We start from the raw sequence: 14465 nt of genomic DNA, 5'->3' as shown, positions 1-14465 counted from the left end.
CGCCAAAAATAACGTGAAATCATGTGTTTTGCCCATAGTCACCACGCTGGGCAGGCGGGTTGGTGACCGCAGTACTGGCTTTGTCGCACCGAAGACGCTGCTGCCCGTCTTCGGCCTGTGTATTTCAAAGCCAGCAGTTGGATGGTTATCCCGCCATCGGTCGGCTTCTTAAGTTCCAAGGTGGTTGTGGAACCTTGTTATCCCTTAGTCGCCTCTTACGACACCCACGGGAAGAGAGGGGGTGGCTAAATTCTTTAGTGCCGTAGCCACACAGCACTAAAACATTTTATACCATAGTTATAATTTTTATTATACATCAGAAAATGATCACGATGGTTTTTTGGTTGTCACACTATACGTACTAGCACAAAGATCGCGCGGCTCGTACGACTCGCGCGATGCGACCAAATTTACCTAAACTTGCAGAGCGTAAAATTGTGAAATGGCTCTTAAATCGCGAACGTATATCAGAAAAAAAATCTCGGAGATCAATTACATAATTTTTTTTAATTGTCATGTATTTTTTAATATTAAAAACAACTTTGGTGAAACTTAATATAACTATAGTTTATATTCTTGGTTATAGCTTAGCTAAAACGATTTTAATCCTATTTTGCATCCCTTTTACGATCCTTAATTATTCCCTTTTAGTCCGACGCGACACCTTCAGAGCGCAACGCAAGTAATGCACAATGAAGTGTGCTGCTCTTTGTCTGGTTACTACTAAATACTAATATAATAATACAAAACGCATACATCGAACACGCACGCCAAGAAATCAATGAAAAATAAACAAGTAGTAAATCCGAAAAAGCGGAAATTTTTAAGTAGTTTATTTTGTTCTGTAAAGTAAAGAAAATTATTTATTACTTGCTACTGTCCGCGTTGAATAGTTACTTGAAAAAAAAACCTCGATTTTGAAACATTTTTCATTAGTGCTCCGTCACTATTGATGTTAGCCTGATGATATATAGCCCATAGCCTTCCTCGATAAATGGGCTATAAAACACTGAAAGAATTTTTTAAATCCGACCATTAGTTCCTGAGATTAGTGTGTTCAAACAAATAAACAAACTCTTCAGCGTTATAATATTAGAATAGATACTGTCGACATAGTGTCACAGTATTCATCGAATTAATCTCGAAAAGGTGGATATACTTCTAGAAGTAGGTACACTTTTAATTTTTGCAGCAACTTATCAAATAAGTAAATACACGAATAACACAGTTTTTAAAATCACCGATGGAATAATAAATGGATGTACTCGTATATAACGGATATTTGTGTTTCTGATGTCAACTTTCAATTTAACAATTAACTTTACCGTTTGTGAAGTAAACGGATATTTAAAATAGTGCAATTCGATATTTCTGATGACCTTCGATCGAGTGACAGTTAATCAGTTGGGTCGTCATCAGTGATTTCAAAAATACTTAGTTATGGGATGTTTCTGATGCCAATCTCCATTCGGGCAATTATATCTCAGCGTTACTGTTTGAGAAATAATAGGATATTTTTAACCAACTTCAAATAAGGAGGAGGTTTCTCAATGCGACTGTATTTATATGGTTATAAACCGATTACGCTGATTCTTTTTTGTGTTGGAAAAGAGATATACCTAGGGTAGAACCATGATAAGGAAACCAGGATCTGATGGCATCCCAGAGAAATCGACGTGAACCTTCAAAAATTATAGTAGCGACTAGTGCGTTTGTTAATTTCTTTCCTCTGCTTACGTTGTATTACTTGTTGATGTAATTGAAGTCTGTTTTTTCGTTTGCTCGCAAACACAATTATATCGTATAGGCTTGATGGACGGTTGTAATTTCAAAGTCAGACTCACTTCAAGGAAGTCAGGAACTACCAAGCATTCATTTATACATATAGAGCAGTTCGATGTTTCTAACACTGCCCATAATATACGTACCTGGACCGTCATCCGTGATGGAGGAGAGCGGGCGCAGGTGCTCGAGCGAGTCGGCGCGCGCGAGTGCGTCGGGCGCGGCGCGCAGCGGGGCGGCGGGCGTGGGCGCCGGCGCGGGGCCGGCCGCGCCGCGCGCGAACACCAGCTGCACCGCGCCGTCCGCGGGGAACGACGGGTCTGCGCGCCGGGGACGGCCTTAGTGCTCGTACTGATCATAGCTCTCATCACGATGTTTCAAAAGATAGGTTTACGCAACCGGGAGGCGAAAACAAAGATAGAGGGCGCTGTTTCAGCACACACTTAGCCACAGACGAGATGGCGTTCTTCAATTAATATATTCTTTTTTTACTAAATAGTAGTTTAATAATAATAATAATATCAATGACAATACATCGCACCAAAAATGGTGTGAGCTCATGTGTGTTGCCCATAGTCACCACGCTGGGCAGGCGGGTTGGTACCACAGGGTTGGCTTTGTCGCACCGAAGACGCTGCTGCCCGTCTTCGGCCTGTGTATTTCAAAGCCAGCAGTTGAATTGTTATCCCGCCATTGGTCGGCTTTTTAAGTTCCAAGGTGGTAGTGAAACTGTGTTAACCCTTAGTCGCCTCTTACGACACCACAATACATATAGAGCAATAATAAGAAAAATATTTTTCGGTACTTTAAATGCGTTATTTTTAAGATCTACTGGTCCGATATAAATAATAATGATTTTGTATTACGAAACCTATTTGCTGAGAAATGCTATTATTAAATATCATCATGACTTATAGATGATACTAGAATCACGAATATTCTGAAGAGAACCTGTCTGTTGGCTTTTGATCTCTATCAGGTTACTCGACTCTTTCGATTGGTATTTCGCTCGTGAGGTTTAGTGTGATGTTATAAAACCTAGACTACTTTTCAGCTTTTTTACTGTCCTTTCTTTTCTTACATTTCAGCTTTCTATCGATAAAATAACTATCAAAATCAGTTTATAAGTTTTCGAATTAATCAATTGCAAACAAATAAACAAAAATATTTCTTTCTGTGTACATACTCGTATGTACCAAATACATAATAATATACATTAACATGAAATTTTAAAAAATCACCTTCTGTTAATTGTTGAAAACTCAAGTCATTGACAAATTAAATTATCGCTAAGATTACGTAGGTTTTTTATTGCATATAATTTGCTTTAGTAGGTCACTTATTTACAACTTAATAAGATGAAATACTCATGTATATGTTTTAAATATAGCTACTATTTATACAGCGTATCGTTACTTGTAACAAAATATTATGTAGGCATTTCTTTAATCTTTACAAAACTACGTGTGAAAAAGTAGTGCATATTAGTGAATTTGGCCAGTACTCGAAGTTCAATAACAATCGCTAACAAAGCGGGAAGGTCGAGTGCGAGAGATTTACCGTGCACAGCGTGGTCAAGTTGTTGTTTAGTAAAAGAGAGGGTGTGGTCGGCGACAGCGCAGGTGTGGAACTGACAGGCGAAGACCAGGTGTCGCTGGGGCGCGTGCGCGTGGACTTGCGCATGCGCAGGCCGGCGGTATGCGCGCACCAGTACGTCGCCCCGGAGCGCGAGCCGGCCCACGCCCACCGTCCAGCCGCCGCCGTTCACCATGTACAGCCCTGGCCGAGAACAATTTATTCTCATATGATTTTGTTTCTATCCGATGAAGTTTTTGGAATGTACAAATAGGTATTTGCTAAAACTTGTGATGAAATTAATGGTTTCTACGGGAACGTATTTCTAATATACAATAAAAGACGACATCTAATAGGAAAAGGAATATTTGATGGTTAGTAATAATAATCTAAAAGTTTTATATTTGCTCCAACGATAAAATATGAGACAGTGAAAATGTTACCATAATAAATTAAACACAAAGTCTCAAAAAAAAAATGGAGTATAATTATAGATTTAGTCTTGTGATCACTTTATAAATAAGCAAATAAAGCAGCACACAAAATAAATAATACCTGAGGTGTAAATGCAGGTATAGTTCTCGTATATCTTCAAGAACGCGATGGTGGGCGTGGTGGGCGCCGCGAGGGAGCCCACCACGCTCACGTGAGTCAGATGCAGCGGCGCGGCGTTCACACGGATCTGACCAGCGAGCAAGCCCACGAACGTGTCTATGTATCTAGAACAAAAGTTATAAACGTTAATTACTTTCGTTTATTAAATGTTTGAAATGTGGTATAAATATTTATGGTTACAATATTTGTATTATATTTCGAAATGTACGAGTATGTACGCGTATAATTTACAAACGACTGCACCAAGTTGGATACTTTTTAGGGTTCCGCACCTCAAAAGGATAACACGGAACCCTTGTAGATCACGTTGTTATCCGTCTGTCTATCAAGGCCCATTTTCTTAGGAACGCGTGGAGTTATTAAGCTGAAATTCATATAAAATACTCAAGTCTACTGTTCCTTCGAGCTGTGAAAAAATCAAACTTCTATGCCAACGCAATCAAAAGCCGTTTATGCTACAAAATTTGACACTCGCAAGAGAATCGAAACCTACAGGATACTTCCCGTGAACTCAGAATATTGCAATTTGGTACGAAACTTCGTCGAACGTCTTAAATTATAGGGTTGCCAACCATACTTTATAATAAAGTATTTTACTTTATTTTTGGTAAATATACTTTATACTTTTGCATACAAATAAAGTATATGAAAATACTTTATTTTCAATCTTTACTGTGATGCGTGAAACAAGATACTCATTATGGGTACTTAACTATTTAACGGTACACATAAGGTAAAACGGATGATGGAAAGGATTTAAAATTACTGAACGAAATGTTAGATGACAGATGTGGTGTTTTGAATGTGACAGGACAGGTGACAATCTGACATTTGTCACAGATGTCACTACTCACTATCAACGATATTGTAGAAAAATTGACCGTTGGCTTTGTTTATATGCAGTTAAGGAATCAATGGTTGGAAAAATTGTTTGACCTTAGCGAAGATAACTGGCTTTCAATACTCCCTAACGTGTCCTTAAAAAATGCGGTTAAATTTGAAAATTTTGAAATGATAATTATAAAAACTAAATTACAAGACGGATTAAATGTTAAGATGCAGGATATATATTCCGAATGTATAAGACAAAAAAAAATCACTAATGATGATAAAAAAATTTCAGTGAAAAGTACAGTTGAAAAATGGCAATATATACTTAAAAATGCACCTGATAGCTTACCAAATATAAAAAAAAATTCTTACTTACTTTCTGTTCCCACTACTTAAGCTTTTACTGAAAGGGTTTTTTTAGTAATGAATCTAAAGTAGCGAGAAGAGAGAAATATAGCGTCAATAAATTTAATTAGAAACGAATTTTTATTTATATAAATTTAAATAATGATTTTTAAACAAGTTTGAAACATTTAAATATAACAAAAAATTGTTAGCATGTGCTAAAGGCACACAAAAATACGTTTTTAAAGCAATAAAAACATAAAATTTGAAAAATACTTTTTTTTTCTTCCAAATACTTTATTTTTTCCTATCCAAACCATTTTATACGTTTTTTTTTGTCAAAAAAAGTTGGCAACCCTAGTCTTAAAGCACAGATAAAGAAAAACTGCGAAAGGCATAAATTTTTAGTTACATCATATAATCAAAATATTTAAATAATTTTGTTTGTACGGAACCCTCGGTGCACGAGTTAGACTCACGACTTGGCCGGTTTTTTTTGTTATGTTTATTATTATTAGGACAAGGTTTGTGTTTAAAAAAAAACGTTGTATTTACGTAAATAAAAAGACGGTGGTACGAAGTCTACCGGATCTGCTGGTGCCTATCCTTATTATTGATATTTAAAATCGATTTTTTACGGTTTCTTTTACTGTGATTATGGGTAAATACATACAAATTTGAGATGATTAAGCTGTCAAATTCTCATTCAATTTCTTGCAATTGTTTTCGACAGTCCAAAATCGAAAATTGCCTGTGGGAACCGAAATCATGCGGGCGCGATTACCTCGTCAATTGCTACCATTAACTTCATACGCACACACACAAGTAAGTACATTGTACGCTAATTTGATTTGCAATGTGAAAACTATGTTACACACAATGTTGTAAACTATGTATTATTGGTGTTTAAATTTTCGTTAGCATATTTTAAAATATTGAACACGTCTTTTAAACAATAGGTTTCTGGAATTAAGCGACCGACGAATGATGTTCATATTCGGAAGGTACAAATGCTTACGAACCTCACTCATTTTAATGTACATTGCTTTCATACCATACAATAAGACTCAGTTTGGAATATTTGTGTGTAGCTGCACATTTTCTACGTTTTAAGTGACTCCGGCACCGCCTCATTAGGTGAACGGCGAGTGAAGCAGAGCAGAATACTGATGAGTTGTAGCTGGTTTAGCTCTATTTATTGCATTATAAGTCTTTAAGTAAAGCTGTGATATTAGTTTGTATCATTATATCAACTCTTAGTTACACTGCTATTACTTTAATTAAGATTAATAAACGAAGTCGTACGTATACTCGTTTGATATTTACATTAGATGAGATATATGGAATATTTACATGATACGGAAATAAAGTGTAAGATTTATACATACATACATGACGACTTTTAATGAATTACCGTTTGTTCGAAGGCAGGTGAAAGACAGGAACTCTATCGTCGAGGTAGCGTCGCATCGCGTAGCGATCGAGTGCGTGTTCCGGCGCCCCGCATATCGCCGAGTAATGCATGTAAGCGGCCACCAGCACTCCGAGTCGCTCTCGGTTACCCCTAAAACAAAATATGTTTTGTTTAATTTACGGGGGGTGAAGGTAGAGTGATAAATATAGTTATGTCACTGTTGATTAATATGTTTGTTGACAAGCCAAAAAATAAACATGGGGGCCTTTTTAATCGACTTCCAAAAAAGGAGGAGGTTTTTCAATACAATGTTCTCAATAAGATATGTTACCTCAGAACTTTTGACTGGGTGGACCGATTGCGATGAGTTTTTTTTTTTTTTGTTGTTGTTGAAAGGTGTTGGGTGTATGTGATTCTATTTAAATTTAATTGACATCTAACAAGTACTTTTCGAGTTATATCTAGTAATGCGTATTTACTTGACTATTTTTGTCAACCTACGTTGTTGTATTATACCGCATAACTTTCACTAGGTTAACCGATTTTGATGATTGATGTTTTATTCGAAAGCTGATGCTTGTCTTGTAGTCGTTAAATTTCATCAAGATCTGATTACGAATTTTTAAGTAATCTTTGATAACGTGTATTTACTTGACTATTGTTTCATCTACTTACGTTGTATTACTTGTCGATGTAATTGAGTCACTTTTTTTCGTTTGTGAGCAAACACAATTATATCAATTTAAGTTCCACCATTCTAATTGAAAAATTCATACCTAGTCTTTTGCAAGATATACGCACCAAGCAAGTAATATGGCGACATTTTTCGGATGTGCTGCTAGCCAGCTCTCGATGTGTTTGCAAGCGGCGCACAGGCGCTCCAGCGGCGGTGCGAGCTCGCCCGCCCAGCCCAGCGAGCGCGAGCGACCGAACACGACACGCGCTGAGCGTCCGTCGCCATTGCCGTCGTTACTACTCACTTCGAAGACCTGGAAATTTTTCATATAATTATGTTATATAAATAACAATTTATACTGAAAGAAGCTAGCATTAAAAATAAAATTTCAATTTTAATTTTAATGCTAGTCTTTAAATCTTTTTTTTAATCATATTTTAGTATTTTATTATTCGTAAGTAATTAGTGTTCTCGAACAAATTACTTATTATTTATTTTCAAACTGCGCACATCAGAAAACGCTATCACAGATTAAACAAAAGATAACCCAGATGCGCTTCAAAACAATGAGCACAATGTTCTAAGTACCTATTCATTTAGTCATCTCAATTTAAGGTGTATTATGTTTATACGTACTCGTATAAAATATGATACTAACCATGTAGTGTTCGCCATGTTTGTTGTTCAGCATATGAGCAGCCTGTGCCTCCGCCTGAGCATCTCTGTCTGGCAGGTGCAGAGCGAGCATGCGCTCCGCGACGTAACATAAGTCGAGACGAGATCCGGGGCCGCCTGGACCGGGGTAGCTCACTGAGCGAATACCTCCCTGAAAGCAAATAAAAGCAAATGCTTACGTTATTAAAAATATTCGTGGAGTTCGGTACATATACATATATTTTAGTACGTAAATATGTATTTCTATACAGTAAGAAAAGTTACAGGTTTAAACTATTTGTTTTATTGATTTTGAAATTGGAAGAAAAAGTAACACTAATCTCAATTAAATAAATTAAAATTTCTCTTAAATTTTCTTTTATTTAGAAACCCATGTTTTTACCATGTTAAAAACAATAAAATACGTCGTGCTTTTTATCGTAGGCAGCTGTACAAAAATATAAGAATAAACAGGAATAAAAACCTACTCAATGAATAGGAAACAGCCACCAGTGAAAAGCCACGATTAACTCAAGAATGTTTATGTGAGATCAAACACGCGAGTCGTAGGCGCGACATAATTCTGTGAAAGTAACACAAACAATGCGTAGGCGTAGAGCAAATACATTGCGTTTTACAATTATTCGTAATGCAGTTAATCCGATTATTTCGCTAAGAAATTGGATTATATCTATAAATGCAAGTTAAGCGGATTACTAAATTCTACAAATGGTATTGAAATAGAGCAATGTAGTAACTGCGATTATGAATTTTCGAAAAATATTTATTAGTAATTTGAACGTCGCGCAAGAACCAATCTTGAGAAAACGCTATTAAAATGAATAAAAATTTAGATGTCAGTTATAAATTCAAACAATAAGTATGTTAATTTTGAATTGAATGAATTGCCTCTACGGCGTCTTGCAAAGTGCAAGACGCTTGAACTGATGCACTAACAATTTATCTCTCTTAATATGTTGACATTGACACTAACCTTGATTTATTGGTGAAATTCGATATCTTCCTTGAATATTTCTATTTCATACAATAATTAATCAATACATATTTTAATTTTCAAAATATCTAACTGTATGTGTATTTATTTTTAAATTTAACTGAGGTAGCACAGCAGGAATTTCCTGCTCAAAATCTGGAGCAGTCCGACTGGGGTAGTACCTCGACCTTACAGAAGATCACAGCTAAATAATACTGTTTTCATCAGTATTGTGTTCCTGTTGGTGAGTAAGGTGACCAGAGCTCCTGGGAGGGATCGGGGATTGGGTCGGCAATGCGCTTGCGATGCTTCTGGTGTTTCAGGCGTCTATAAGCTACGGTAATTTCTTACCATGAGGTGAGCCGTACGCTTGTTTGCCGACTTAGTGATATAAAAAAACAAAATTAAAAATTACATAATATTATGGTTATACATACATGTTCTCTTGCAAAAACGGAGGCCGATGTTGTTGGGGCACTGACCGCTCGAGTCTAAAACGATACAAAAAATGTACTTCAATTAAATATTTCACATTCTGCGTACGAGACAAGCGTAACTATAAGAGAAAGTCGTTGATCATTCAAAAATGTTTATGAAATATATTTTTACTGATTATACATAAAATTAAAAGAAAATATCGGTCATTAGACCTAACTATTCAATGTCAATACTCAGAGTTAATAAAAAAACATAGCATTTTATATCATAGAGCTATGTAGTTTTTATTTAAGAGTAATATTTTAATAGAATTTATATTATGGTTACAATAATTTATACTTTTTTTTGTTCTTTAATAAAAAATTAAATACAGATTTAAATCTACAGATTACCAAGATGATTAAAAACAAAAATGAGGCATTCACGGAGCGATTTCGACAAAGAATTCTAAAGCAAAATATAGGATATGTTCTTATGTTAATTATTTAATCATTTTCATAAATAATATGAAAAATGAACTGTATTTTATTTTTTCATAATTTTAATATCAGGTGCTAACATAATATGAAGGGATAACGTTTAATATTGCTGATAAATGATGGCATCAAGATAGGTGTGGCTTAAGTGATTACTGCAGCTTTTACGGGGGGTTCCGTTCTAATGTACTTAATTATTATGCTGTTACATTAGCGTTACACAATGCCGCTAACAACCGTGTGAGGTTTCCAAATCTATTTCTCTATTACTATAATTAAATAAAAGTACATATCTCGGAAGAATAATAATTAATATAAATCATATTGATGTGATGTTAATTATTAATTCCTTTAACAATACTTGATGTTTTGATTGAAATTACTTTTTTTAAGAAAAAAAAACATATCTTAATTTGAGGCTCCATTGGAATTGGCATTACCTAATCGCCGAGTGAACCACTGATCTGAGCTTTATACACATCTTCGTTTGCATTGCACATTAATCACAGTTTTAGAGGTAATTCGAATCAACATTCTGTGTAATATCATATTTTTTATATACTTTTTAAGTTGCAGACAAAGTCAACGCATAGTCTGCTTGGCCTAAGCTAAGAGTCTAAGCGTATGTCGCTATATTTGCGTTTTTTTTTTCCTAAAGTAGTTTAGTAACTATCTACTCTAGGAAAGAAAATAAGAAAAGGAAAAATGGGAAAAATAAGAAAAGGAAACTTTGTATAAAACTAATTAAGTTACTCAGTTACTCCTATTAAGTTCAACGCATTTTATAAGATTTCGATAAGTCAAAATAAAAACAATTTAATATCATTCTTTTAAGTTACAATTTAAACATGAGATAACTCCTCGCCTTATTGCCTCCACTGGTGACAAGAGGGCTGGTGCATTTTTTGAGAATCATAGCGAATGCATAGCGATTCAACGGAGAAATGCTGCCAGCATTCTTGGCATAATTCCACGAGGACATGATTTATACCAAAACTATCTGTAAATATTTAGTTCTTAAGTTGTGAATTGTAAATATATATAATGTTTAATAAACTATTATTATTTAAAAAAAAAATTAACATTATAAACGTAGATTAAAGTTTGTATTGTAACTGCCCAATTTAATGTTGTAATTTCCCATTTTTTAGTATATTTTTTTCCAGAAAAACACTTTTACACACCATTGGATTCTTCTGTTCTTTGTTGGCTCGTGGGTTCCTCGTGGGTCCACGTTGAAGGTAAAACGCAGCACGCCACAACGCGAAGGCGAGGCGATGTAGCGCACGCGCCGCCTCTGCCTCGCGAGCGGTCACGATCCGCGGTCGCATTTTTACCATTCGTTATTTTCATTTCATTATACTGATTTGGTTTGTGGCAGTATCACTTTAGTGATTTTTTAAAATAATTTATATATTTAATATTTATTAAAACTTTATAAAAAGCCAAATTAATTTGATATACAAAAGTATTAGAACAACTTGAGACGGAATTTTGTGTTTATTTACTTCGGACGGTTGATTGCAGGTTTGTCTTAGATTCTTTATTTGTCTTAGACTCTTAGAATGATAAAAGAAAATTAGCAGTATATTTGTGCCTGAATATAAGGAGTGAGAATGCCGTCTAAGGTTTATTCGTTCAAAGCAGACAGTGAGACATGGGATTACCGCCGGGGGGCGTGCGCTCCTGCACTGCGGCATCCCATACGTGATACAAAGTTTGAATAACCGAACGACGTATGAAATTCCTATAATTAACATAGTTATTACATAAAAATTATTTTTTATTATTTACAAGTAATATTGATTCACAATTATGTTTTGAAAACATATTAAAAGTATTTTAACAAATAATTTGAACAATGTAGCATTTAAAAGGAACGTTTATTGTAATTACTCAACAAAATCTTTTTTTGATTAAATAAGAGCCGTTCCGGCTAATTTTAGTTACCATCATAACCCTGACCTTCCTAACAAACGCGTGACTAACAGGAGGGGGTGAATAACCTATGGGGTGAGGCTCATCTAAATAAAAGACTTTTACTGTACTGACGTGTATGGTGTAATCTGACTGTGATATTCAAATAGACAGTGTCCATTCCTTTCATTGTCGGCAAAGCTTTTTAGATCATTTTTATTTTTCCTTTATAAAACGTCGACGCTCTACAATGTTACGCAAATATGTTCAATAGTAGGTTGGTTGATGTTTGCATAAACACATATGATAAAAATTGTATTACTTATAGTTGTTTAGCGATGAAATTTTGTGGAATAGAACAGACACAAAACAGGTACTAATTTTTTTGGGTTTAGATTTTTTTGTAAAACAATAGAAATTATCCAAACAGAACATAGTAATATAGTTACTAAAACACTGAAAATGGTAGAAATAATTAAAATTAATTTTAAAGGCCATTAGATAAAATTTACAGTGCGAATACGAGCGAGCGTCTTATCTAATTATATTTAAATGTGTCTCGATAACTGTACCTTTTTATCTTGTCTTTCTTAAAATTATAACAAAAGATAACGTAATTATATAATAAATTTACGTGCGTTTTTATAAGCCACTCATTTATTTTTATCTCTAATTAAAAAATAAAAACTTAATTATTTACAATTCACAGCACATTATCACTCGTTCTGACCACTACGTTAATTTATTATTAAAATCACTAAACCTATTTTTACACATGTAAGTAAGGACATTGCACGTGAGTTTAAACTGAAAATTTTGTATAGGGCGGTGCAGCGCCGTGGTGAGACGCGGACGGCTCCATACAGGCACTGGCGCCGCACAGCGTCTCGACGCTCGCCGGCCTGACGCCGCGTTACCAGGCAACGCGCATCCCGCGCTCTCACTGCGGTTAATACTGTGATACCGTAGATAGCCAGATAGCGCATAGATATTTAACTCACAGCCCTTTACTGCATCTCTACTAACAAATCAAAACAACACTATCAAATAACAAAGCTAAATATCAATTTGTCTTTGAAACTTTAAGGATTATAATCTTCCAAAGTAAACATTACATCATATTAACTGGTAACACCATTACCAATGTAATAACTTCTAGATGTATGGTAATTTCAATTCATTCGTAATATAGCTACTGCAAGAAAAGACATTAAAAAGCCATTCGTTATGATCACACGGCTTATGATTCATTAATAGTGGTAACATTATAATTCAAGAACGAAATCTGTAATTGGCATAATCTGACGAATCCGAACAAGTCAGAGGCGCGGGAATGCAGCTGCGCCACCAACACTTTTATTTTTATTCATTAATCGCAACAGTCTGATTTACTAGCACATGTTTTAAGTAATGAACTTACTTATTTCTGTTTAGTAACTATTTCTATATAGGTAATACTAAAACATTTTTTTTATATGTAGCTATTAAGCACCATTTTTCTCCGTTATTATTGGAATTTGCTATGTCGTTACCTCTCTCTACCTCTATCAAAAACAGACTAATAAGGTCAAGATAAAAAACATTATATTTATGATTTAAAGTAATTCAACTTGCAAAAAAAGTAGTACCAGTTGTTATGTAATTACGAGATAGTTCATTCATAGTTTTGGAGCAAACGGTGTTGTAAGGCCGAGCAACGCGAGCGATGCCATTCGCTTCCGTAAACAATCCCGCGCACCGACAGACTGAGGTGAGCGATCGGGCTTTATGGCTGCACTCTAGTAAAATATAATCTTCCCGAATTACGAAATCGACTACGATCTACTCGCTAAAGAAATAATACAGTAATGTCGGGTGTTTATCGCCTGCAGACTGATTGCAGTTTACACATGTCGGCACTGACTCGTTGTTGCAGATGTCGACCTTATTAAAATATTTACGTTGTCTTAAATAGAATCAATAAGGGTATACTGTGAAACTATTTATTTGTTTTGATCAGTAACTCTGCATTAATAAGTCTTATATTTTTGTAAACAATGTGTGATCAACTTTTACAATTAGAATACTTGACAAACTTCAAACATTGCCAATAAATATTTATCTCGTTACTCTAATTTGTAACAAAATTGATTAATTTCATTTACAATTCGAATATATCTAATTAAGTGACTCTGACAGTAGCCAGTAATGTATCACGACACCTGTCTCTCTGCAAAGGGCCAATTCGTGCGTGCCAGTCACTTATCTCCTAAGATTAATTTCAATTCTAAGCCCTTAGGAATGTCAGTTCATTTTTAGCGCAACGGTTAACGAACTGTGTAATGCTTTCACCAAAATTATATTTATTAACGTATGTTTAATTAAGTAATGGAAGTATGTTTATCAATAACAATAATTAAAGGATAAAAAAAGCGCCAATCACGGCTACCACGTCTTATTATCACCAAAACTAATATTATATCAATATTTGTTTGGATGATTTACAATAATTAAATCTTAAGTTATCTTAAGACTTATTTAGGTTTTTTATTTCAATTCTGGAGGTCTTCGCAGGATATATTGTAAATTGTTCGCCGTTATTTCGATCCAGTTGCATGGACGATGACGAGACTTGAGTATGGGCTAAGCTAGATATATACATATACAAATATACATATATATATATATATATATATATATATATATATATATATATATATATATATATATATATGCGCGTCTTTCTTTTATTTAAAATTAAATTATATA

The 14465-nt window shown here is 34.7% G+C and overlaps 1 protein-coding gene across 1 annotated transcript in view; it reads right to left on the bottom strand.

Annotated features, from left to right (window-relative positions):
* The window catches only part of LOC123669453 (tensin-1), a 108940-nt gene that overhangs the window by 20680 nt on the left and 73795 nt on the right, over positions 1-14465 (bottom strand). Inside the window, exons 6-12 of the mRNA XM_045603058.1 lie at positions 9324-9377; positions 7897-8064; positions 7364-7551; positions 6563-6712; positions 3913-4076; positions 3343-3561; positions 1929-2102 (exon numbers count right to left, since the gene is read on the bottom strand). Of these exons, the coding sequence (XP_045459014.1) occupies positions 1929-2102; positions 3343-3561; positions 3913-4076; positions 6563-6712; positions 7364-7551; positions 7897-8064; positions 9324-9377 (1117 nt within the window). The remainder of the gene's footprint in view (positions 1-1928; positions 2103-3342; positions 3562-3912; positions 4077-6562; positions 6713-7363; positions 7552-7896; positions 8065-9323; positions 9378-14465) is intronic.

The sequence above is a fragment of the Melitaea cinxia genome, chromosome 3, assembly GCF_905220565.1.
Source record: "Melitaea cinxia chromosome 3, ilMelCinx1.1, whole genome shotgun sequence".
NCBI lineage: Eukaryota > Metazoa > Arthropoda > Insecta > Lepidoptera > Nymphalidae > Melitaea > Melitaea cinxia.
Note: the sequence above shows the minus strand (reverse complement) of the source record. Positions and strands in the feature narration are given on the sequence as shown.